The 25,180-nt window shown below is 52.1% G+C and overlaps 1 protein-coding gene across 2 annotated transcripts in view; it reads right to left on the bottom strand.

The window, feature by feature from the left end:
* Positions 1-317: 317 nt before the first annotated feature.
* RXRA (retinoid X receptor alpha) overlaps positions 318-25,180 on the bottom strand; it is a 106,239-nt gene continuing 81,376 nt past the window's right edge. Inside the window, exons 5-11 of one of the 2 annotated variants that reach the window (XR_010348953.1) lie at positions 20,610-20,779; positions 16,181-16,310; positions 12,828-12,960; positions 10,002-10,093; positions 8,361-8,466; positions 1,601-5,349; positions 318-1,546 (exon numbers count right to left, since the gene is read on the bottom strand). Coding sequence is in view for 1 of the 2 variants with exons in the window: in XM_064393361.1 (XP_064249431.1) it covers positions 5,202-5,349; positions 8,361-8,466; positions 10,002-10,093; positions 12,828-12,960; positions 16,181-16,310; positions 20,610-20,779 (779 nt within the window). In the remaining variant the exon portion in view is untranslated. Of the gene's footprint in view, positions 5,350-8,360; positions 8,467-10,001; positions 10,094-12,827; positions 12,961-16,180; positions 16,311-20,609; positions 20,780-25,180 lie in introns of both variants that reach the window. The other variant, XM_064393361.1, reaches the window with a different exon arrangement.

Here is a 25,180-nt window from a genome sequence, read left to right as displayed (position 1 = left end):
CCCTGTGTGCCCCCCAAATCTCTGTGCCCCCCAATCCCTACGCCCCCCAAGCCAAGCCCTGGCACAGCCCCAGCCCAGGGTGGCCTCTGTCCCCGCGGTGCCACCGGGCTGGCACTGAAATGCCATTGCAGGGCATTCCCAAGCCACAGCGGGCACCGGGGCAGCGGGATCGGGGAATCCCTCACGGGAATACCTGGGGAAAAGGGAAAAGGTCCTGGGGAGAGCTGGGGCTGCTCCTTCCCTCCACATTTGTTGGATTTGCAGTGAATGGGGACCCCGCTGGGGACAGCCCCCCAGAATAACTCCAGACACACCAATAAGCACAAACCAGGACTTGGACTGGCTTATATTTTAAAATGCTCATATATTTTCTTTTTTATTTCTCCTTTTTTCTTTTTCTCTTTTTTTTTCCTTCTCATTTTTTTCCACAATTCTAATACAATTGTTCTCAAAATACTGGCGTTTCCAGCAGCAGTTCTTTCTTTTTTTTTTTAATTTTCTTTTTTTTTTTTTGTAACCATTTTTGTTGTTTTTGAAGTGAATAATAATATACGGTAGTGATTTCACAGTAAAACAGACCTGCAGGAACGCCAGAGATACGTGACAAAAGACACCCCCAGGCCAGCCCTCCCCCTCCCTCCCACCCCCCTCCCATCCCCAAAAAGATTTTGGAAGTGGGGGGGAAAAAAAAAATAAAAAGTTCATTCAAAAAAATTATTTCAAAAGAGATTTCATATAAAGCCTTTAAAACACAGTCAGAAGTTTCTCCCTCTTCTCCAGATCCCTGTGGCTGAACATTTACAGAGAGAAAGAGAGAAAAAATAGAGAGAGTTTATAACAATCTCTGTAGAAGAAACAAAACAATCCAGGAAAGAAAATATCCAAGGATACAGTAAGGGATAAAATTACATTTGTACAAAAATAGATTTTTAACTTTATTGATGCTTTAGATATTTTTTCCTTATCTTTTATCTTTTTTTTTTTTGTCATTCTAAATTTTAATGTCATTTTTTTAATCTATGTATCCCATAGCCAAGGCATCCATCACTAAGTATTGGGAATTGCTAAAGCTATTCTTTACTCCAAACCACCTGCTTAAAAGAATGAAAACAAAACAAAACAAAACAAGAAAAAGGAAACAAAAAGAAGAAAAACAAAACAAAAAGGCATCTTAAAATAGATGCAGTTCCTTTGTCTCGAGGAATAAAAATCCAGATTTGGCATCTGCCAATTCGGAAAGGGATTCAGATACAATGGACGCAAAACACGGGGGGGAAAAAAAAAAAAAAAGCGAGGAGAGGGGAAAAATAAACCAAAAAAAATTAAAAAAAAATAAAAAAAATTGACTTAAACCACAAAAAGCCAGGAAATTCTGTAATTGCTACAGTTCTCTAAGTGTATATGTGAGTGGGGTATTATACAGTGTCGATATCTACAGTACATACACGGACACACAGGGACACACAGGGACACCCGGAGAGCCACCCGCACCCAAGGGACAGCACAGCTCCTGTGCCAGCACCCATGGGACAGCACAGATCCCCTGCTGCTTTTGGGATCAGCTCCCCAGCTGCTTTTGGGGACAGCACAGCTCCCCAGCCTGCTTTTGGGATCAGCTCCCCAGGTGCTTTTAGGGTCATCTCCCCAGCTTGCACTGATGGGGTCAGCAGCTCCTCAGTCTGCTTTTGGGATCAGCAGCTCCCTAGCCTGGCTTTGGGATCAGATCCCCAGCTTTCTCTTGGGATCAGCAGCCCAGACTGCTTTTGGGGTCAGCAGCCCTGTGTGGTTTTGGGGTCAGCTCCCCAGCCAGTTTTGCCAGCCTGCTTTTGGGGTCAGCAGCCCATCCCGGCTTTGGGGTCAGCAGCCCAGCCTGGCTTTGGGGTCAGCAGCCCAGCATGGTTTCATGGTCAGCAGCCCATCCTGACTTTGGGGTCAGCAGCCCAGCGTGGTTTTGGGGTCAGCAGCCCAGCCCAGGGCTGTTCCCAGTGCAGGGGTCAGCAAGGCCAGGGCTCAGCATTTCCCCCACCCCAAGGGCCCCCGGGGCACTCCTGGGCAGCTCCAGTGCCCAGGGAAGCTCGGGGTTGCCAGGGAGGGGTTTGGGATGTGCTGGACTGGTGTGGGGTGGGTGGAACACGCAGCCAGGGGTGCAGCAGGTGGCTGGAAGGCTGATGTTTGTGCTATCTTTAGAAAATTAAAGATTGTCCCACCAACAAAAAAGGAATTAAAAGAAGCATTAAAAACAGATCACCCGAATCTGAGGAGATTTTTGCAGGAGCACTGAGAGCTGGTGACATCCACGTCCTACCTCTCCAGGGAATAATGTGCCTTTTGTTTTCCTTCAGCCACGCTCACCTCTCCACACTCTGCCTTATCATGATGAGGACAACAACAACAACAACAAAAAAAAGCCCAAAGTGAAAAGAACACAAAGGAAAGACTCAAACTCATGCAAAGCTCGTTGCTTTAAGGCTGCTCTGGCTCTTCCCAACACACAAAAGCTTCTCCTTCCCACGGGAAGGGCTGGGGTGACCATGGAGGGGCTGGGCTGGGCTTTGGAGGCTCAGGGAACCCCAATTCCCTTTCACCAGCTGAGATTAAATCCCCAGGACAAGGCTCAGCCTTTCCCAAAATCCCCTCCACCACGGGCATGGATTGAGGCTGTGCTGCTCCAGCAGGGAAACTGAGGCACGGGGATGAGCCTGACCTGGAGCTTGGGGCCTGCAGAGCCTCCCCCTTGGCTTTGTAAGGTCAGATACTAAAGGGGATGGGATGGGATGAAATGGGACAGGGTAGCATGAGGACAGATGGGAAAAAAGGGGATGGAAGATGATGGAACGTGACAGAATGGAAAAGGATGGGATGAAGTAAAATGGGATAAGGATGGGATGGGATGGGATGGGATGGGATGGGATGGGACGGGACGGGACGGGACGGGACGGGACGGGACGGGACGGGATGGGATGGGATGGGATGGGATGATGAAACGTGACAGAATGGAAAGGGATGGGATGAAATGAGATGGACAGGACAGGATGGGATGAGATGAAATGAGATGGGATAAGACTGGGATGGGATAATGGGATGGGATAATGGGATGGGATCTCCCACTGTGCCACCCTGCAGCCACCACAGCACCCAAGATTTCCTCCCCAGCCATCCCCCAGGAAAAAAGTGGCTCAACCCACCAGAGACCAGCGGGTTTATCCTAGTGCAACATCCACCAACTTCCCCAAAGCTTTTCCTCTGTGCCAAGCAAGTCCCAGGCTCCTTTCTGCCCAGGGCTGGGGGCTCTGGGCTCTGCCACCTCCCTGCCCGCCCTGGGGCTGTGCCAGCCTCCTCCTGGCAGGGAACAGCCTGCTCGTGTTTCCTGGCACCCTCGCCAGATTTCATTTCTCCTGCCTCGTTTTCTTGGCAAATTCTTGCAGGGTGAAGCTGTTTAATAATATTTTCAGTGGCTTGCAGGCTGCTGGGGAAGCAGAGCCAAGGCGCTCTGCCTGCCTCTGCCGGTTCGCCGCGCCGGGCCAGCCCCAGGGGGAGCTGCCACCCCAAATCCCGAGAGGTTTTTGTATTTTGGAGCTGCAGGGGATGGAGCTGGGATGGCAACAGGCAGGGGGCAACGGTGTCCCCTCCAAAACAGAGTGGGAGTGAGGTGGTGGGTGCTGCTCCATCCCCCTCCAGGAACAAAGGAGGAGTTTTCAACCAGCTGCAAACCACGGGGAGCAAGAAGGGATTTTGGGGACTCATCCTTTGCTTTTTAAAGCACAGAGCACATGGAAGTGGTGGGGAAGCACCTCCTCCTCAGCTCCCAGCACAAGGGGGGAAGAAAACCCTTCCCAAGATCCCTCATCATTCCCTCTGCTTTGTTTTCTCTCCAACTCGTGTTTTTGTGGGGCACAGGAGACACCAGATGAGGAGGGAGGGGAAGGGGGATGGTTCCCTCGCTGGCCACACATTCCTGGGGGAACCCCATCCTGTGGGGTGTGGGCACATTCCTGTCCCTAACCCCAAAATCCTGTCACCAAGACTGAAGGGAAGGGTTGTGCAAAAGCCAAGGTGCTTTTGGTGCTCTCAGAATCCCGGGGAGGACAGGGATGGTGCTGCTGCCACATCCCCCACCCAGCCCGGCCCTCCCACCCCCACGGGGCAGATCCAGGGCAGGGGACAGCCCTGTTCTTGCTTCAGCACTAATTAACAGCCGCAATTAACCAGCCTGGCCGAGCACTCCCACTAATTGTTGCCTTGCAGTGTTTTGCAGGGCTGAAAGAACAGGAGCAGCTACTGGGTGAGCCCCAAAACTCCAGAGCGGGGTCACGGTGGGTGCTGGGGCAGCACTGGGATGGACTGGGATGGACTGGGATGGACTGGGATGCCGTGCTGAGGGCAGGGCTCCCAGCAAACCCCCGGGAGCTGGGGAAGGGCCATGGGGAGTCCCTGGCAGCCTTAAAGCAAGCGCTGCAGCTGGCTCATGTCCACAGCTCTGGGGTGGGCAGCGATGCCCGGGCACCCTCCGGGGTGGCCAAAGGGCATTTCCTGTGCCACTGCCACCGTGTTTTGGGGGATTCAGCTCAATCCCAAATGCTCTGAAGTGGAAGGAGAAGGCTCCTGTGTGCAGCCACGGGTGACTCACTCAGGGGGCACGGCCTCTCCCTCCGCAAAGTAACTACCGAGACTACTAAGAATAGTTAGAAACCAAAAATAGAAATTATTTCTTTTTTTTTTCTTTTTTTTTTTTCTTTTTTGTCTTCTTCTTCTCTTTTTTTTTTCTTTTTTTTTTTTTCCAAAAAACTCCATCCTCTGAAAATAGCCCAGCTGCAAATCTGGCAGAGTCCAACCACTCCCCTCGGCTCGTCCGAACCCCCACTGCCCCGAGGGCTGGCACCGTCCTTGTCCCCAGGGGGAGAGGGCTGGCAGGTGACACCAGCCCGTGGTGGCTCATCCCAAACCTCATGGCACGGCGGGGGGCAGGGGTTGGCAAAGCTCTCTCCGCTCCCACTCCTCTACAAGAAGCACAGGGAACCAGCGGGCAGGTCTGGAGACGCAGCAGTGACAGCGAACGCACAGGGAGGGCAGGATGACCAGGAGGGTCCCCCGGAGCAGACGGTGCCTCCAGGACAGCAGGGAGGGACGGGCTGGGGCCGAGGAAAGCAGAGGAAGGGCCCCGAGGGAGCCCGGCCGGGCGAGGGACTGACCCAGCAGAGTTTTTAAGTCATTTGGTGCGGCGCTTCCAGCATTTCCATCAGGAAGGTGTCGATGGGCGTGTCGCCTATTAGCTTGAAGAAGAAGAGGTGCTCCAGGCATTTCAGGCCGATGGATCGCAGGGCTGGGAGGCGGAGCAGGAGCTTGGCAAACCTGGGGAAAGGGAGATACGGCACGGTCAGACATCGCCAGGTGCAGCCCTGCTTCTGTCCCGGCCCCCAAGGCTTGGAGTCGAAGTGTTGGGATCAAATCGTGGGGCTGCAGGCAGAGATGTGCAGGGAAAGCAGGAATTATGGCCCAGCCTCGGAGATCAGGGGAGATTCACAACAAACACGGGCTGGGAACTGAGCTGGGAGGGTGGAACAAGGGATGAAAGGGCAGCCCTGGAGTGGGGGACACCCCGAGATGCTCCTGGGGTCCCTGCACTGCAGCCACTGAGAGGAGGCACCAGGGATCAGCCTTGGCACTGGCAGGGCTGCAAACAGCAGCAGCTCAAATTTTGGCCAGGGAAAAGGCAAACAGCAGGAAAGGGGCTGGAGGAGATGCCCAGTGGGGTGAGCTGGCACTTGGCTGGGTGCTGCCCCTTTTCCTGCAGGCTCTGGGCAGCCCCAGCTGAGCCCTGGGGCTGCCAGCCAGGGGTGACACCGAGGGTGACACAGGAGCTGGAGGGAGCTCTGCAAACCAGGGGTGCTCCCCTGGCCCAGGGCTCTGAGGAGGGCAAACAAAACCCTGTCCCCAGAGCCTGCCCTGCTGGAGCAGATGGTTTCAGGTCACAGCTGCCCAGGAGGGCTGGGCAGAGCTGGCAGCTCTGCAGGACCCAGCCAGGATGGCAGTGAGCCACCCACAGCCACCCTCACAGGGAAAAGCTGCTGGTGCTGGGCTCAGAGGGTGACAGGAGCTGTGGAGCCAGGAGAAAGCCACCAGCTCCTGCAAGAGTGCCTTGGAGCAGCCCAGGTGCCACTGGATGTCACCTCCTGGAGTGAGTGAGTGCTCCCAAGCCAGGGAAAAGCCCTTTCATGGCCAGGGTCATCTGCTTTTCCTGCTGCACAATCAGGGCTTGAGCAGCAGCAAAGGGCCAGGCAGAATGGGACCCTGCAGAAAACACACACACAGACATGCACAAGCACACAGATATTCTACATGCATGCACAATTCCCTCTCCCTATTTTTTTTTTATTTTTTTTTTTCTGCTGAGCTGGCGAGAACGGTGGGAGCAGAGCCAGGAAAAACAAATCAGCCCTACCATCCCATTCAGGAAGTTTCACTTTAAACCAAACCAGATGATGGCTCCAGCCCTCGGATATGTTTAACTGTGAGATAACCAGCCCAGAGCACAACGTGCCAGGGCTGGGAGGGGAGAAAAGAGCCCTGATTCCTGATTCCCTGAGGCTGCTGGCTGGCACGTAGGCACCCAGCCCTCCCTGTGGAGCTGCAGGGGGGGAGCAGGGCTGGGTTTCTCCTGGGAATGCCTCTCTGTGCAGTAAAAATTCCCTTGTGGTGTTTGCAGGGTGCTCCCAAGCTGCTGCTGGATGGGGATTTGGGACACCTGAAAAGGTGGGAATTCCAGAAATCCCACAGCATGGAGCAGGGGAAGGTCCCAGACGTGGCTCAAGCACAGGGAGAACTTGTTTGCAGCTGGTGAGCACATGGTGCCACGGGGCCAGCAGGATGCCCAGAGTTTTGGAGAACTTTGGGGAGCTCCTGTGCAAGCCCAGCCCAGGGGTTCACCCTGCTGAAGCTCCTGGGATGGTGCCACCACTGCCCTGCACCCCTGAGGGATTCAGGGGAGGCAGCAGGGCCCAGGCACAGCTCTCAGGACATCCCTGAGCCTGCAGAACCTCTCAGGTCGCCAAGGATGGGTGTGAGCATCATCATGGGTGTGACCTTTGACCAGCCCAAGGTCACTCAAAGCCAGTGAGAGATGAAATTGCAGAGCCCCTGGTGCAGCTTCTGGGCTTCAAACACTCCCTCAAACACCACAGAGCATTGAGGCAGAGCCCTGGGGAGCTGCTGTGGACTGGTGCTGTCCCTGTGCCACCCTCTGTGTGTGCCAGGCTGCAGACCCTGAAGCAAGAGCTCAGCCCACCAAGGGAATGATCCAGAAGAGCTGCTGGCCATGATTCCCAAGGCAGCTCTCCTGGTGCCAGGAACAGCTCTTCTGCAACACCACAACAGCCAAAGTCCAGGGGCTGGCTCTGGAATTGCTCCAGAAATGCAGTTTAATAAAGATTTCTGGAAGAGGTGAGCACAGCCCTGTGCTCACCCCTCAATCCCCCTGCTCACCACAAACCAAACACACCCCATGGCACCCCCATCCTCACTCTGCCTGCCTCAAACCAACCAGCAGCGTCCCAGAAATCCCTTCACAACACACCTTTCTTCATCTGCCAGCATTTTGAGACCCAAAATGGGGGGAAAAACCAAACCCAGCATCACTTCTGAGGGCAGGCTCTGCCCGCTGCACTCGCTGCTGTGAAAGCACCCCTTTCATTCCACCCCCACACCCCGCCAGGAATGCAGGTGAGATGCAAATCCCAGTTGCCTGGGCTGTTTTCCCCCCACCATTCATGCACCAGTAGCAGCTTCCAGTGCTGTGCTTGGTTTCTCAAGAAGCTGTCAGGAACTTAACTGGCAGTTGCCAGCTCCAGGCTGTAACTGGGAAAATGCGCCCACTCAGCTCTGGAGCCATCCAGGAACACATTCCTGATTCCCCCTCCCATTCCCAGCTGGATTGGGGGAGGCAGGGAGGGGAGAAAAAGAGCATCAATTGAGGCTTTCACTTCCCAGCAATGATGCTCATCTGCCACTGAAAATTAACTCCATGTGAGTCCTGTTTTTGCTGCGGTTTCGCTGGCCGTGGTTTCCTGAAGGGAAATGATACCCCCATCCCACACGTGCTCATCCCACTGCTGGGGCTGTGGCAGCTGGGGCTCCTCAGCTCTGCCCACCTTGCTGGATTTCCTGGCAAGGGAATAAAGAGCTCTGTGCACTGCACAGGGGAGGATTTTTAGGGATGCACAGAGCTGGAGCAGGTAGAAATGAAGGATTTACCCGCAGGGAATCACGGAGAACAGAGAGCCCAGATCAGAGAGGGGACCCTGGGAGCTGCAGCACCCATTGCAGGGGGTTTGCAGGGGGTGCAGGAGGAGGGCACAGGGACCGACCTGCCGGGCTGGTCGGGGTATTTGTGTTTGCAGTAAGCCTCTAGCGACGCGTACACCTTCTCCCGCAGCGCCTCCACCTCCGCCGGGTTCGACAGCCCCTTGGAGTCTGAAAGGCAACACAAAAAAAAAAAAAACCATCAGGCAAACACCTCCAGCCTGCCCAGGCAGGCAGCAACCCCTCTGTGCACTCCCTCCATCTCTTCCAGCCCCACCAAAGTGTGGCTGCAGGCTCTGAGCTCCAGGCACTTGGGGAGCACTCCCACAAAATTAGATTTTTTCTCACCTCATACCCAAACCCCAAATGTTTTGGCTCATTTCAGCGGTCCCAGACACTCATTTGAAAGGGATTAATTCCCCCTCCAGCCGAAATCCCTCCAGCCCTGCGGTGGGGCTGAAGGAGAAGCCCCTGCTCTGGCACAGCCCCAGGACAGGGCACAGTGAGGATCTGTTTTTAGCAGGGTGAAAGGGACAGTGCAGAAATCGATATCCCCAAGCACATGTGCCACGGGAACCTCTCCAGATTCCCCTTCTTTGACCATAAATGGCTAATCCCAAATTACAGACAATAAATTACTGCTGATTACAAGGAGAGGGGGGGACTAAAAAAAAAAATACCAAACTGGTCAAGAAGAAAAACAAACCCATGAAACTGTAATAAACCCTGCTGGAACAGCATGGCCTGGCTGTGGTGGGAAAATCCAGGCAAGGAGCTGTGCTTGGGCACAAGCTGTGCTCAGGGAGGGCAGGGCTGGTGTGGATGGGGAGGTTTGTCCTTGGCTGCCATCTGGTTCTGCTCTGATCCACCCTGAAATCCAGAGATCCCCCCAGAGAGCTCTGCAGGTATGTGCAGGCTGCCTCCTGCTGCACAGGGATTTGCTCCTGGAATGTTGGAGAAAAACCCTGGCACTGAACCTTCCTCTTCCCTTGGGCAGCTGGGCCTGAGAGGGAACAGGGAGCACTGTGACCCTCCCAAAGTCTGTGAAATTATGGTCAAAACCTGAGGGTTTTGTGTATTTTATGAGCACATTTCATGTCTTTCAGCCTCTCCAGGTCTGCAAAGGGCTTTTCCAGAAACACAGGTAATAAAAGCCCTTGGATGATGAGGTTGGGAACAGACACAATTATCTCCATGCTCTGGTGTTGCTCTAATCCATATTTTTCTCTTCAACAACATCTAGATCTCACTTAGTTCCAATTCAGGGACAATTCCCTCAAGCACCTGGACTTTCTTTTCACAGTCACTCTAAAAGGGGCAGAGCTGACAGGACAAAGGGGAATGGCTGTAAACTGAAAAAGAGTAGGATTAGATTGGATTTTGGGAAGAAATCCTTCCCTGGGAAGGTGGAGAGGCCCTGCACAGGGTGCTCAGAGGGCTGCCCCATCCCTGAAGTGCCCAAGGCCAGGCTGGATGGGGCTTGGATCACCCTGGGACAGTGGAAGGTGTCCCTGCCCAGGGCAGGAGGTTTGGAACAAAATCAGCTTTAAGGTCCTTTCCAAACCAAACCAAACCAACTTTCACCCCTGCCCTGTGGAATCTGGGTGCCCTCTGCTATTTCCAGAAGGGCTTTTTGGGGAGGAAAAGGAGCCAAAAGCACAGGAGAGCAGCCAAGAGGGGCCAGGGGAGCAGAGGCAGGCACGTACCGGGGTTGAAGAGGACAATGGCTCGCAGGCAGCCCAGCTCTGTCTTGTCCATCAGCATGTCCCTCATTTTGGACACCAGTTCTGTCAGTACTCTGCAAAAGGACAGAGAAAGCACAGAGTCAGCATGAAAATAAAATAAATAAAAAAAAGGGAATGAAAAGCCCCAGGTGTCAGAGCCGGAGGGAGAAGCTCCGGTCACGTTTAACAAAGCTGGGGATGGGGCTGGCCTGTACCAGCTGAGGATGTGGCCTCATTTTCCTCCTCCATCAAAAATAGCTCATTAGGAACATCAATAGTTCCTGTGAGATACAGCAGGGACCATAAAAACCGCCTTCATCCATTCACTGAGAGGCTCTGGCACCTGAGAAAGCTGCCTAAAAATAAAAAATAACAATAAAAACCCACCCCAACAGGTATCTAAAAGTAATTTCCTCTGCCGGTAATTTTTATTGCTCCCTTTGCTCTTACTGAAGGTGTCGGTCTTGAAATATTTTCCACTGATTGCCCAGTTTTTCATGTTAGATCCTGCAGCAAAGCCATGATCTTGCACTTATGACCTCACAGGAACAAATGATGTCACCCAGGTCCGAAGAACAATTTCCTCACAGAGCAGAGCAGCAAAGGTGATTTGGTTTCAACTCAAGATGAGTCTCAGGGAGAGAAATCAGCATTTCAGCAGCGTCTGGAGTCACGCTGTGGGTCAAACACCCTGCAAGCCTGGCTTTAAAGCACTTTCCCAAAGCCTGAGATTAAAGAGCCCTGGGGACACGCCTGTGGAACCTGCTGAGGATCGCTGGGGCCTCCTCATTGCGCAAATAAAATCGCGCCTTGGTCCAATTAAAGATGAAAAGGAACAAAGGAGTGGCCTCCTCGTAACATTAGAAGGCATCTGGACCCCATGAAAGGAGCTTTGATTTGCACTGGGCAGCCTCCTCTGCGTTTGGGGCTGTTGGGATTTTTGCACTGGGCAGCCTCCTCTGCGTTTGGGGCTGTTGGGTTTTTTGCAGGTTTCAGAGGAAGGGATTTCTCCCTGTGTTCTCATGGGATGGATTCCCTCATCCCAGGCTCCTCAGACCCCTCAAGCAGGCATGGAGGCAGTCTGGGGAGGAGGCAGGCATGGGGATGTCCAGGTGAGTGGTTTGATGGAACCCCAGCCCTCCATCCCTGATGCTGTTGAGTCAGGGATGGAATGAAAGACTCCAGTCTTCAGAAGATTAATCAGAAAGCCAATTAATGAAAAGTAGAATGTCTTTTATGATGTGACTCGTTAAGGTGAGACTTGATTGGTCTCAAAGTGCAAACCTCTCACAGTACTGGTGAGCTATGAACAGCACACTCTGGAGAGCCATATCTACAAACAATGGTCACAGAAAGAGAGGTAAGAATTGTTTGAATTCTTTTCTCTAAGTTTCCCACTGTCACTGTTATATTTTCTGGAAAAATCCCTTCCCAGGATTTTTCTCCTGGGAAGCTGAGAAGCCTCAGAAAAGGAAAACAATTCTTATCTCATTTGCTTCTCCTGTGTTTTGCTGCTTTGGAATGTGGTTGGAGATTGTTTACCAACAGGTGATTGTTTCACTGGTTTCTGCTGTGAATTATTTTGAATTATTGGCCAACTGGGGCCAAGCTGTGTTGGACTCTGGAGAAAGGGTCACAAGTTTCATTAGTATCCTCCAAGCCTTTCTGTATTCTTTAGCATAGTTTAGTTTAGTATTCTTTGATATAATATAGTATCATAAAATAATAAATTAGCCTTCTAAGAACATGGAGTCAGATGCATCACTCCTCCCTCATCTGGGGAACCTGGCAAATACAAGATTCCACAGTGCCACTGTGATATTTTATGAAAATCCTTTCGCCAGGATTTTTTCTCCTGAGAAGCTGAGAAGCCTCAGAAAAGAAATGTAAACAATAACTATTTTCTGCCGTGGAATGTGGCAGGTGCATCTTTGATTGCTCTCATGTGAATTGTTTTTATACTTAATGACCAATGACAGCCAGCTATGTCGAAGCTTTGAGCAGTCACGAGTTTTTGTTATTCATTCTTCTTCAATCTTGTCTAAACTTTTGTCTGTATCTTCCTCTCTATTCTTTTAATATAGTTTTAGTATAGCATTTTTAATATCATATCATATAATAACTCAGCCTTCTGAAACACAGAGTCAAGATTCTCATCTCTCCCCTTGTCGGGGTTGCCTACAAATTCCACACCACAGCCTCTCACAGCTTCCCAGGGTTTTCCTGGGAGAACCATGTGTCTCTGTGCTCAGAAGAGATGTGACCACCCATCCCTGCCCACCTTCAAAGGTGGCCAGGGAACATCATGTCTGTCTGTGCACAGAGATGTGACCACCACCCATCCCATCCCATCCCATCCCATCCCATCCCATCCCATCCCATCCCATCCCATCCCATCCCATCCCATCCCATCCCATCCCACCCCATCCCATCCGTCGAAGATGGCCAGGGAACACCATGTCTCTCTGTGCTCAGAAGAGATGTGCCCACCCATTCCTGCCCATCTGTCAAAGATGGACAGGGAACACCACGTCTTTCTGAGCTCAGAGATGTGATCACCACCCATCTCTGAGCTCAGAGGAGATGTGACCACCACCCATCTCATCCCTGCCCACCTGTCAAAGATGCCCAGGGAACACCATGTGTCTCTGTGCTCAGAGAAGATGTGATCACCACCCATGCCATCCCACCCCATCCCACCCCATTCCATCCCACCTGTTGAAGATGGACAGGGAATACTATGTCTCTCTGTGTTCAGAGATGTGACCACCACCCATCCCATCCCATTATCCCATCATCCCACCCCACCTGTCGAAGATGGCCCCGACGCCGGCGCTGTGCGCGCTGTTCCGGTGCACGTGCAGCCCCGTGGCCAGCAGGATCCCGTCCTTCACGGCTATGGAGCGGTGGGAGAAGGAGGCAATTAGCAGCTCGTTCCACCCTGGGGAGGAGAAAAGCAGCGAGGCTGCAGGTTAGAGCTGTGGGATCCTCGGGAAGTTTGGGATTTGGTGACATCACCTCTCTGACAGGAGCCTTTGGTGCAGGAACGTGGCTGGATGTGGGAAAGGAGGGGGGAGCCAGCTTTTTCTTGGATGTGAGGGAAGGAAAAAACCATCAGGAACCCAAGGCACTAAAAATAAAGCTAATAAGGGGAGCAGTTTCCTCTATAAACCGTGCAGACACTGAGCAAACAGCTCTGCCTGAAGCTCCCCGTGGGTGTGGAGCCCTGAGCTCGCCTCTGCCCTCAGCCTCCCAGCAGTTCCAGCCCTATCAGCACTTGCTATCAGCTCATCAGGCTCCTCCTCAGGCCACAGAAGTTCATTCTCCAGCCCTGAGCCTCGTAAAAGGGACCATGGAATCTCTGGCTTTATTTGTGGGTTTGCTGCTTCTGCCATGAAAATGCTGGGAGGGATTGGGTCTGCTCTCTGCACAGCCCCACGTCTGTGACTGCTGCCACAGCTGCTTGGAAAACTGATTTTAGTCTTATCAGCTGGGCAGGCTGCTTTGGGATATGGGAAGGACATCCTCTGAGCCCAGACCTCCAAGGAAGGGAGGGGAGATGTGACCTCCACACCTTCCAGCTGCCCATCCCAATCCAACACCTCTTCAGTTCCTAAATCCATCACAGGCTGAGCTCAAGAATTCCTGAAACAAACCCCCGGTGAGAGGAAATGCTGCCAAGCTTGAAGGGTGGAAATCTGGGTGACTTCCAGCCAGGAGCAGCATCTTCAGTTGGACAAGATGGGGTCTTCTGCAACACCCCCAGCCTGAACATGTTCTGCAGTTCTGGTCCAGAAACCTCTGGATATTTGGATTTAGGCGTTTTTTTCCCAGGCTGGAAAAACAACACAACAATATCCCTCACCTCTCCTGTCACAAGAACACATCTCACAGCCTGGAACAAACACAGGGCCCATGTGTGCTGTATTTACCTTCTGCTGCAGCCGTGGGTTGTGCCACCAGAAATGTTGACAAGGAATAAAGTTCACTCTTTCCTAAGTGGCCACAGGATGTTTCCACCCCAGCACGGGAACATTTCTTTGGCTATTTACTGGGTGAGGCCTGGCACTTTCACAGGGATTGCAACACTGAAACCAGAGGAGGATGGAGGAGAAGGAGCCTGCAGAGCCCCATTCTCTGGAGGAAGAGGAACTCCCAGAGGCAGATCCACGGGAATTTGTCACACACACAGCCCCACAGCAGCTCCAAGCAACAGGAACCACAGCTGGCTCTCCACACCCACTCCAAACTGGGCTTATTCCAGTGAAGGAGGGCTGGATTCATCAGCATCCTTCCTCTGGATTATTCCCATGTAGAGCTGGGATGTTTCAGCTGAGATGGGTGAGATTTTCCCACCTTGGCTTTCCCAAAGAGCTGCCAAGACAGAGGCAAGCAGGGAAAATTCACCATAACCACAGGCAGCAAACTGGAATTAGAGAGCAGCCAAGTCTCCCTTGGGAGTTCGTTTCAGCCCAAGCTCTGGAGAGGCACAGCAGAATTCTGTGACTCCTGTGACTCCTGTCTCACCCACCAGGGTGGCTGCAGCCCCCAGGGGTGCTCTGGCTCCGCTGGGATGGGGAAGGCACTCTGGCAGAGCAGTGTCAATGCATTTCTCTGCCAAGCTTCCCCACCAGCCCTACAAACCCAGCTGCAGGGATGTAACACTCAGCACCCTCTGCCAGGCTGAGAAAACATCAGGTTATTCCTGTCTCAGCTTGGAAACAAGAAAACCAGTGGAAAACATGCTTAAAAAGTCAGGTTTCCTTCCCTTCCAAACAGCTCAGAGAGGGAGTATTTTTAAATGATTCAGGATCTGAGGAGAGCTGCTGCCAGCCCACCCAGCCCTGCTCCTCCCGAGCTGTGTGCTCCACTTGTTTTGCCTCCCAGGACGCCTGACTGAGGCTCTTAGCTGGATTTTAATGCTTCAATATTTCATGGGCAGCTGTTCTCAGCAGGCCACTCAATAATACATTGAGCACTGGTTGGAAGGCCTGGGCAAGGTCATCTGAGGCCCTGGCAGAGGTGTCTGGAGCAGGGAGCTCCAGGGAGCTGCTCAGCAGTCTCAGGGTTGGAGCCACCAGGAAATTTGGGATGTGAGGGGGCTGGCAGCCCCTCTCCTGCTGTGTGGAGTGGGTCACAAGCACAGAACACAGGTCAGGAGTTCTCCAGCTCCAGTTTTAATCAGCTGCCTGCTAAAGAGAGAGGAAAACCTGGAACTGCCATGGTGGGGTTGGGTTCCACTTCCCAAAAGGAAAAGGCAGAGCTTGGTCTGAATCCAGCTCTTTGCAGAAAGGATCCCTGCAGAGAGGCTTCCCTGCTCATCCCCTCTCACAAGAGGCTCTAGAAATCCCCCTCAAATCCACACTTTGGATGTTCCAAAGGGCCCAGAGCCAGCTCTGGCAAAATCCATGGAGCACCTTCACCCAGAGGCTGCAGGAGCCAGCCTGGAAGGGTGCAGCACCTAGACAGAAGTGAATTTGGGGGAATTAAAATGAACTTTAAAAGTACCAAGGACATCAACGTCCCTGGCTTACAAAGATCTTCATGCCTCAAACACATCCTCCCTGAGCTCTGCTCCTGCTTTCTTGCCCTCCACGAGCTTTGTGCAGCAGCAGGAGCTTGAGTTCACTCAACAGGGGAAGACCCTTCCCACAACCAACTGCTTCCACCTCCCAAATCCTGCTCCTGCAGCCCCCCTGCTGCACAAGGAAATTTAAAATAAGCCCTGAGAGTTCTATTTTCATCTTGGTGGGTGGGAGAAGAAGTGAGATGTACTTTCCTCTCCTCTCTGGTTTTAATTATGATCAAACATTTCAGTTTGATGAAATTTCATGGGGGCCTGAGCCCACTTGGTTTTTCAAGGCTCAGTTTGGGAGGAAGGCAGAGTTTAACTCCTTTGGTTTAAGTCAGCCAGCACCCATCTCTGAGCTCCTCACGGATCAGAGATGAAGCTGGGCCATTTTTCAGCTGATTGGCCACATTTTGGATCCAATTCACCAACACATCCCATGCAAGGCTTTCAAAATCCTATTTAAAAACTGAACTGTCAGATCTATCAAGAATCAATTAAAGATTTTCAAGCTGCCAGGACCTAAACCTGAGGGTACAGCCCATCCCAGGGGACACTGAGCAGTGCCCACGTGGGGACAGATGTCACTCACCTGCTCTGAGCAAGATGACCTGGTCATCCAGGGGCAGCTCAGAGAAATGGGGGATCCTCTTGGCCCACTCCACCAGGGTGAAGAGCTGTTTGTCTGCTGCCTGGCAGATGTTTGTCACCGGGTCATTGGGCTGCCAAAAAACCAAAATAAAGGCATTAAAAAAGAGATGGAAAAGCTTGGAAAAGGCAGAGTGAGGAAAAGAGAGGCTGGAGGAGCAGCCTGCCTGCCATCCCCGAGGTGGGTGTTATCACTCACAGGCAAAGGAAGTGATTTGGCTGCTCCACCACGAGGGCTGTAATTGTTTTTAGCAAGCCCCAACATGGGAATTGGGAGTGCTGAGACTCCATATCCATCACCCTGACTGATGAATCCAGGCAGCTCCAGCCTGGGGAAGGGCAGACTCCAACCTCTCCCAGCTCGATAAACCAGCACCAGAGGGGGCATTACAGAAAAATAACAAAAAAAAAGAGAAAACCCCTTTCCTTTGAAATATTATCCAGTAACAGAAACCATCTGCTCTCAAGGAGGACAGTCAGCCTAAACACACCAAATCCCTGTTTAAAGGAACTGCTCACAGCTCAAGTGGATTTGTGATTAGGAACTGGAAGAGCCAGTTTAACCCTGGGGAAGGCTGAGCTGGCTGATCCAAGCGAGTCTGTAGGGTTTACCTCTCTGGACAGGGATGTATGAGCCCTTCCCACCTCCCTCTGTAATCCCAGCTGATATCCAGCAGCTTGCATTGTACAATTAGCTTCTCTCCATGTCCTTAAAAGAGCAGTTTCCAAACTGGAGGAGAAGTGTTTACTTCACCCCCGGCTTGCAGGGGGAAGGGGTGTAAATCCAGAGGAAGAGCAGACAGGAATGCCAGCGTGACCTGTGGCACAGCCCCCTCCCCGAGGGGGCTCCCTCAGAGCCCTGGCAGCAAACCCCAAAGCTCTGATGCCTCAGTGGCCAACATCTCCCACTCTCCAGGCTTAAAATAGCCGGGGTTTGGCAGGCTCAGGGCACCTGCCCTGGGAGCATTCCCACCTGTCGCGTGCAGAGATGGATGGGCACAGGCTGGCACCACGCAGGGATGTGCCCCCCTGTGCCACCCCCTCCTGCAGCTCCCCCAGGGGGGCAAGGGCAGGGCAGTCTCGTCCCCAGGGAGCTGGGGCTCTTCCCTGAGGGAGGAGAGGTGAGCAGGGACTGGGCTTTTCCCAGGAGAAGGAGGTCAGAAGGGATTTCCCATGGAGAAGGGGAAAACTCAGGAGTGCGTGTGAGGAGGAGCTTTGCAGGGTTCAGGGTTCCACTGGAAGCACTGGGAATGTTGATATTCACAGGCAGGAAGGGGGAGAAGGGACACCAGACACCCTGAACATCCCTGACCTCGAGTTTGATGCCAGTTTGCTCAGCCAGGTGGAGAATCCTGGCACCCAGGTGAGGCGGGATGGGGATCACAACATGCTCCAGCAGAACCCAGTCCTTGCAGCAACAAGGGCCTGCAGAACCCCACAAAAGGGGTAATTTAGGTAAATCAGATGTTTTTGCCAAAGCTTTCATCAGGGCTGGCTGCTGGGCAGGGCTCCAGGTGCCACAGGCCTGGCTGTCCCTCCCTGGGCAGCACAAGCTGTCCCCAAGCTCTGGTGCTCCAAAGCCTCATCCTCGGCTTCAGTTCCACCTCAGATGGCAATTCCTGGAACCACCATGGCTCTTCCCGGCAGAACCTGATCACTGGAGTGTGAGAAGCAGCTAAAAGTGTCCAGAGGGCCCTGCCTGGCTCCAGGAGGGGAAGGGCAGTGCTGGAAAGCCTCCCTGTGCAGGGAAAGCAAATCCCCTCCTGCAGTAAATAGCAAGGGCTCGGTGCCGGGGTGTGACAGAGCCAAAGGGCACCTGATCCTCCTGGAAAAATGCAGCTGACCCTCCTGGAAAACTGCAGCTGACCCTCCTGGAAAACTGCAGCTGATCCTCCTGGAAAACTGCAGCTGAACCTCCTGGAAAACTGCAATTGGAGGCATCTTCACAAAATGGGGACTTGAAACCAGACGTTCAAAGGCCAATTAAGCCCCAGTGGGGAGGGCAGCTCTCAGTTACAGGCTTTGCCTCCTGGCCAGGAGCCTGTCCCAGGCTGTGCTTGCAGGGCAGGAGCCCAAATTGCCAAGGCATGGGGCAGAGGCAAAGCCACCCCTGGGACAGGGACATGGCACAAGGTGACAGCCACAGCCACCAGAGCTTGGAGCAACAGGACGAGGGGGAATGGATTTAAACTACAAGAGAGTGGGGTTAGAGCAGAAAATTCTTCCCTGGGAGGGTGGGGAGGCCCTGGGGAAGCTGTGGCTGCTCCATCCCTGGAAGAGCTCAAGGCCAGGCTGGATGGAGCTTGGAGCAACCTGGGATAGTGGGAAGTGCCTTTAAGATGATTTTAAGGTCCCTTCTAACCCATTCTATGTGGGTGCCAATCCCTAAATCACCCTGCCACCCCCATCCCAGCCTGGAAATGTCCCTGCAGGTCACCAGCCCGAGCGCAGAGGCACAAATCACAGCACCCAACACACGAGGCACACAGCAAGCAGCTCGGTGCTCTCCCTGTGTTTATCAGGGCCTCGATTTGTCTGCCTTTCCATCACCTGGGCTCTGGGGAAAGGCAGCAGCTCCTCTGTCTTCCCTCTCCTCATCCCGTGGTGGCCTCGTCACCGGGAGCTGCTGATCTCATCCATCTGCTAAACCTGCTACAAATGTCACCTCGTGCTTGACAATAATGGGCATTTCAACAAGCCTCCTGCTTCTATTTAGATGCAACACACATCCTTGTTCACAGTAATGCCTGTTGAATTATGCAGGAACCGGCTTTCAATTTGAGGAGACTCGGTGCCAGACGAAGCCATTTATTTCAGCTCCCTCTCTGGGGTTTGTTTTCAAGTCAGCACCAGGCTGGTTCCAGCTCCCCTGAAGGATTTTTGATCCTGTGGGCAGTCAGAGCCTCTCTGAGCCCCTCACTAACTCCTCCAAAAAAAGATTTTTACAGCCTCGTGGGGATGGGATCCTCCTCCAAAATGCAGGTGAGGGTTTGTACCTGATCCTGTACCTGATCCTGGAGAGTTTCACTGAGGGATTGGCTCTGTCCCTACCACAAAGCCTTGGATATCCAAGAGCCACCTAAGGAATGCTAGGAAAAGCTGTCTTTGCAAAAAGAGCATCCCAAAAAGCCAATTAAAGTTGTCCTGACTCCCAGACCCCTCACAGAATTCTGCTGGAAGGGACTCTAAAGATGCTCTATTTCCAACTCCCTGCCATAGGAAGGGATTTCTGACTCAAACCCTCCAAGCCTCATATAAAGAGAGAGATAAAAGCATTGTTGTAACAGAAAATAAACACTGCAGAGCCCTTGCACTTGCTGACAATAGCTGCATTTCATCAGCTCAGCCTCACAGCCACTCAGCAGGAACTGCACAGGGGTATTCCAGTGCACGAGCCTGCTCTCTTGGCTCAGCCAGCCCAACTGCTGGCAGAGTTCAACCTCTGAGTCCCTCAAAGGACTCGGAGGCCACCAGGAGATGCTCCCCACTGCAGCCTCAGTTGCTGTTTTTCACAGGAATTCCTCTATTCCCACTGCTTTTCCAGGAAAAGGGGCTATGGAGGAGTGGGGACTGTCCCTAACACTGCCTGGGCTGCAGAGGGTCTGTCCTGGAAATGGAATTTCAGAGGAGGCTTTGGCTCTCTCATTAGGAGGCTGCTGCTTTGCAGGGAGATTTCTCCCTTTTGATAAGGGAACTTCATAGGAAAGGACCCAAAACACTTCCCCTCACTCTCCATAGAATCCCAGACTGGTTTGGCTTGGAAGGGACCTCAAGAACATCTCATCCCAACCCCTTACCACGGGCAGGGACACCTTCCACCAGCCCAGGCTGCTCCTGTCCCATTTCCTCTCATCCCTCTCTTGGGCACACAGCAGCTGGTACAGCCCAGATTGCTCCAAGCAGGCCCAGTTATAATGCAGGTTTCTAACTGGGAAAAGAACTTGAAAGCCAACTCCTAGGCAAATTTCTCCAGGTTTTCCCCTCTCAGAGCCAAGCAGCTGAATAATTCTGCACCTGAGGAGTCACACCCTCATTCTCCAGCTCTTATCTCTCTGCACTTCAGCCACACAGGTTTATTGCCTCAATTGGACTCTGAGCTCTTCAGAGCAGAGTGCCTTCCTGCCTTTCAGCACTTGAGAGCTGTTATTTACAATAAAACCTTCTCTTTAAATCACTCCCCACAGCACCTCTCACTCCCCTGTGGCTGTGGGACAGAAGACACCAAACGCTGGTGGCTGCTGGCTCTGCTCTCCAGGGGCTGAGCTGGCTCACAGCAGAGCCAAGAACTGCACTTTTTTTTACCACAGAGGACAATCCCTGTGTGCCCCAGCTGTCTCTGATGGCCCAGAGAGGGGCTGGGCAGAGGTGCTCACCGAGCTGGGGGTCAGGCCCATGTTTGCCTCGATGTAGGTCTCTGTCTTTGGCTCCACGGCGAGCTCGGCCTCCAGGATCTTCTCCACAGGCATGTCCTCGTTGGCGCTGCTCGTGGACTCCACCTCGTTCTCGTTGCGGTCCTTGCCCCGCTGCCTCTCCTCCTGCACGGCTGAGGGACACAGAGGGACAGTGCCAGTGTCAGACTGTGACAGGAGGATCACACAATCACAGTGCTGGGAGAGACCTCCAAGGTCATCGAGTCCAACCCAGCCCCAACACCCCAACTCAGCCCTGGCACCCAGTGCCACATCCAGGCTTTGTTAAACACACCCAGGGATGGAGACTCCACCACAGAGTCACAGAATAATGAGGTTGGAAGAGACCTCCAAGATCATCAAGTCCAACCCAGCCCCAACACCTCAACTAGAATAGCACCAAGTGCCACGTCCAGCCTTTTTTTAAACACATCCAGAGATGGTGATTCCACCACCTCCTTGGGAACAGCATTCCAGTATTTTATCATTCTTTTGGTGAGAATTTTTTTCCTAATATCCAGCCTATACCTTCCCTGACATAGCTGAGACTGTGTCCTCTGGTTCTCTCAGTGCTGCCCGGTGGAAGAGACCAACCCCACCTGTGTACAACCTCCCTTCAGGAAGCTGTAGAGAGCAAAAAAAACCACCTCCCCAGGCACACAATTCCAGAACTTCATCACTCTTTGTGTGAAAAACTTTTTCCTGATACCCAACCTGCACTTCCCTTGCTGCAGCTTGAGACTGTGAGCTCTGGTTCTGTCAGAGTAACGTGATTGTCACCACTGAGTCAGGAGGGGACAAGTGACACAGACTCCAGGGCAGAAGGCTCAGAGGCTAGAAGCCCCCACATTATTGGAACCCCCTCTTTTATATACTGGTCTCATACAGGTGGACCTGACTGGTCATTTCATCCACGCATTTCACATGATTGCTTAATTAAGAAGACACCCTTTGGTAAACATCTTATGAGGAAAACAACTTGCTACAAACACCACCTGCAGATTGTTCACCATTCTTTCTCTCTGCCTCCCTAAAACTTCCCAGAGCAATTCATGGGAAAGCTTATCTGGCTTTCTCTCTCTCTGAGCAGACTGTCATCTCCACAATGTGATGGCTGACTCTCACAATTAAAAGGCAAATATTATGCACATATGTTAAGAGAAATTTTGTAGATTTATAGTTATGTTTTACCCCCCTTGTCTTGTTATCAGGGGGTGTCCTGGGTTTGGGACATTGGGAGAGTTGGGTTATTACTGTGGCAACAGCTGACCTCCAAAAAAGATTTAAGGAATTCAACTCCACTACTGGACAGTGAAGAAGGAGTCAATGGACAGAATTTTGGAGGAGCTAAAGGGTTAAAATGCAAAACCCCCATTGTGTGGATGAGCACATGGTGGGAAAAATCCTCTGCTCCCGGTGCTGTAATATTTTATCTATTCAGTCTTCTGTTGTATTTTTTGATAAACCTTTTAAATTTTTGGAAATTGAGTAGCATTTCTCACAGAGTCACCCCCAGGCCCTGCAGGTGGCCATGAAACCCCAAAGCATCCTGCAGGATCACCCCCCTCTGTGGTGTCTGTTCCCAGTGTGTCCAGAGTGGGATATCCCAGGGAATGTGAGGTTTTGGGGGGGCAGCGAGCAGCCCCAGCCTGGGAAATCAGCTCTGTGTCAGGGATGATCCTGCTTGGACAGGGAAAGCCCCTTCTCTGCAGAGGGAGAGGTTCTGGAATTAAAAAGGTCAAAGACAAATGATGGAAAGCACCACAAAGGAAGCCACACTTTGAGTCACTTCGAGAGAGGAAAGGGGTGGGTGAAGGGACAGAATCAGGGAATCCTAAAGAAAAATTAGATCAGTTTAAAGCAGAAATCCCAAATCCAGCCACCTCTGAGGCTGGCAGTGCTGAATTTCCCTGGAGGCCATGCCTTGCCCCTCTGCAGCTCCCATGGGACAGGAGCTCCATGCAAACCTCCATCCTGCCTTTGGCTCCAGACAGACAGGAGAGACCTGTCCCGAATCCTGTGGGGTGGGAATGATCTTGCCAGCAGCCTGTCACATGCTGATGAATTACATCTGAGCAGCTCAGAGATGAGAAACACTTACTAGATGCTAATAACATCATTATTATTATTATTAATGACCTCCCTTGGAAACCTGCACAGGCTTTTCCTACACCTGGAAGGCAGCTTTGTGCAGCTGCAGTGGGAACTCTCTCCTTCTCCATCACCTTCTCACAGACCCTAAATCCCACACACCACTGTTCCCCACAGCACATGTGAGCCCACTCTGCTTGGGAACAGCCCAAGCACCTCTGCCATGAGACACAACTCTCTGAACTCACCCAGCTCTTTGCTGAGGCACTCCAGTAACGTCAAAACCCTGCTATTTATTGACAATTACCCCAGCACTCCCTCCCTGCTGCAGCTGAAGCAGGTTATGGGATGTTTAGGCAGAGCAGCAGGGGCACAGGAGTTGTTTGGGGGAAACACAATGAGGCTTTTCAGACCATCAGTGGGACCAGCTCTAGGCCAAGTGCAAAACCAAACCCTGCAGTATGAAACTCCAGGAAAATTAAAATAAAATAAAATAAAATAAAATAAAATAAAATAAAATAAAATAAAATAAAATAAAATAAAATAAAATAAAATAAAATAAAATCCCCAGGAAATTGAAACACAGGCTAAAGGAGCCCTCTCTGCCTGTTGATGCCATTAACCCAGCTCCTGGGGCCGATTCCCAGTGCTCCCCCTCCTTCCTTCAGCGTTGCAGTTTGCTGCATGTCAACAGAGCTCAGGCTCTGCCATGTGAAAGCTGTTATGCAAAAAGGCAAGAGGTTCCTCTCTGCAAACTTCTCTGGGCTGCAGAGGCTCCCCAGGCCCACCAATGTTTTCTGCTGGGCTGCCAGAGCCAGGTAAACTCAGATTTGTCTCGTGGCTTTTGTCCATCTGGAATGGATTCTTCTTCATTTTCAAGCCATTATAAATCCCTGCTTTAATTTCTCCCCTTCAACCCTACTCCTGCTTCTCCAAGCATCAGAAGAGGGAAGTTTTTGCTTAATGCCAAGCCTCCTTCAGCAGCACAGATGCACCAAGATTCCTCTGGGCACATTAGAGGAGATGAAACACCTACTAAATAACACGAAAGCCTGAGAGAAAGGCAAACCCTCCACAAATGGGATCCTATAAAAAGACTTAAATGCCACAGTGCTGATGGAGATTTGCAGCAGCTCTCAAGGATGAAGGTGCAGAGTTGGGATCACTGGGGTCGCTCCAGCATGGTGTTAACCCCAAAAACACATCCTCGTGCTGGACACGGGATTTGTGGCAAAACATTGCACAGGGCTGGGCAAACAGGGGCTGCTTAAAGGCTTCAATCTGCAGATCTCAACCTCATCAGCGCCACATTCCTGGCCTGAGGAGTCAGACAAAATTCAGGGCTTGTGGGAGAGGATCTTACAGGGCACCTCGACTGAGACCAGGCTGAACCCAGCTGATACAAACAATTCAGAGACAGATGGGCAGAGATCAGACACCTAAGGAGTTCTTTCACTGATCCGAGCTCGGAGCTGCTGCACAGAAAATCAGTGCTGCAGCTCCTGCAGAGCTGGTCAGGGGACAGCTGACTCATCCCAGCTCAGCCCCACGCACAGCCCCACTGCAGCAGTGACACCCCGGGCACAGCAGATGGCACAGGCCCACCCAGCAGCCAAGATAAACCCAGCCCTGAGCAGGGAGCGTCATCTGCTCTGCCACACCCTGCTGCCGAGCCCAGGCAGCCTCCTCCAACGGCAGGACAAGTGTGGAATCACTTTGCCATCACCCCTGTCCTTCCATCCATCATCCATCCATCCATCCATCCATCATCCATCCATCCATCCATCCATCCATCCATCCATCCATCCATCATCCATCCATCCATCATCCATCCATGCATCCATCCATCCATCCATCCATCATCCATCCATCCATCCATCCATCCATCATCCATCATCCATCCATCCATCATCCATCCCTCCATCATCCATCCATCATCCATCCATCCATCCATCCATCATCCATCCATCCATCATCCATCCATCCATCCATCCATCCATCCATCCATCCATCCATCCATCATCCATCCATCCATCATCCATCATCCATCCATCCATCCATCCATCCATCCATCATCCATCCATCCATCCATCCATCATCCATCCATCATCCATCCATCCATCCACCCATCATCCATCCATCCATCATCCATCATCCATCCATCCATCCATCCATCCATCATCCATCCATCCATCCATCCATCCATCATCCATCCATCATCCATCCATCCATCCATACATCCATCATCCATCCATCATCCATCCATCCATCCATACATCCATCATCCATCCATCCATCCATCCATCATCCATCCATCCATCCATCCATCCATCCATCATCCATCCATCCATCCATCATCCATCATCCATCCATCCATCCATCCATCCATCCATCATCCATCCATCCATCCATCCATCCATCCATCCATCCATCCATCCATCCAC

The sequence above is a fragment of the Passer domesticus genome, chromosome 18, assembly GCF_036417665.1.
Source record: "Passer domesticus isolate bPasDom1 chromosome 18, bPasDom1.hap1, whole genome shotgun sequence".
NCBI lineage: Eukaryota > Metazoa > Chordata > Aves > Passeriformes > Passeridae > Passer > Passer domesticus.
The sequence above is the reverse complement of the archived record's forward strand: the minus strand, read 5'-3'. Positions and strand labels throughout refer to the sequence as shown.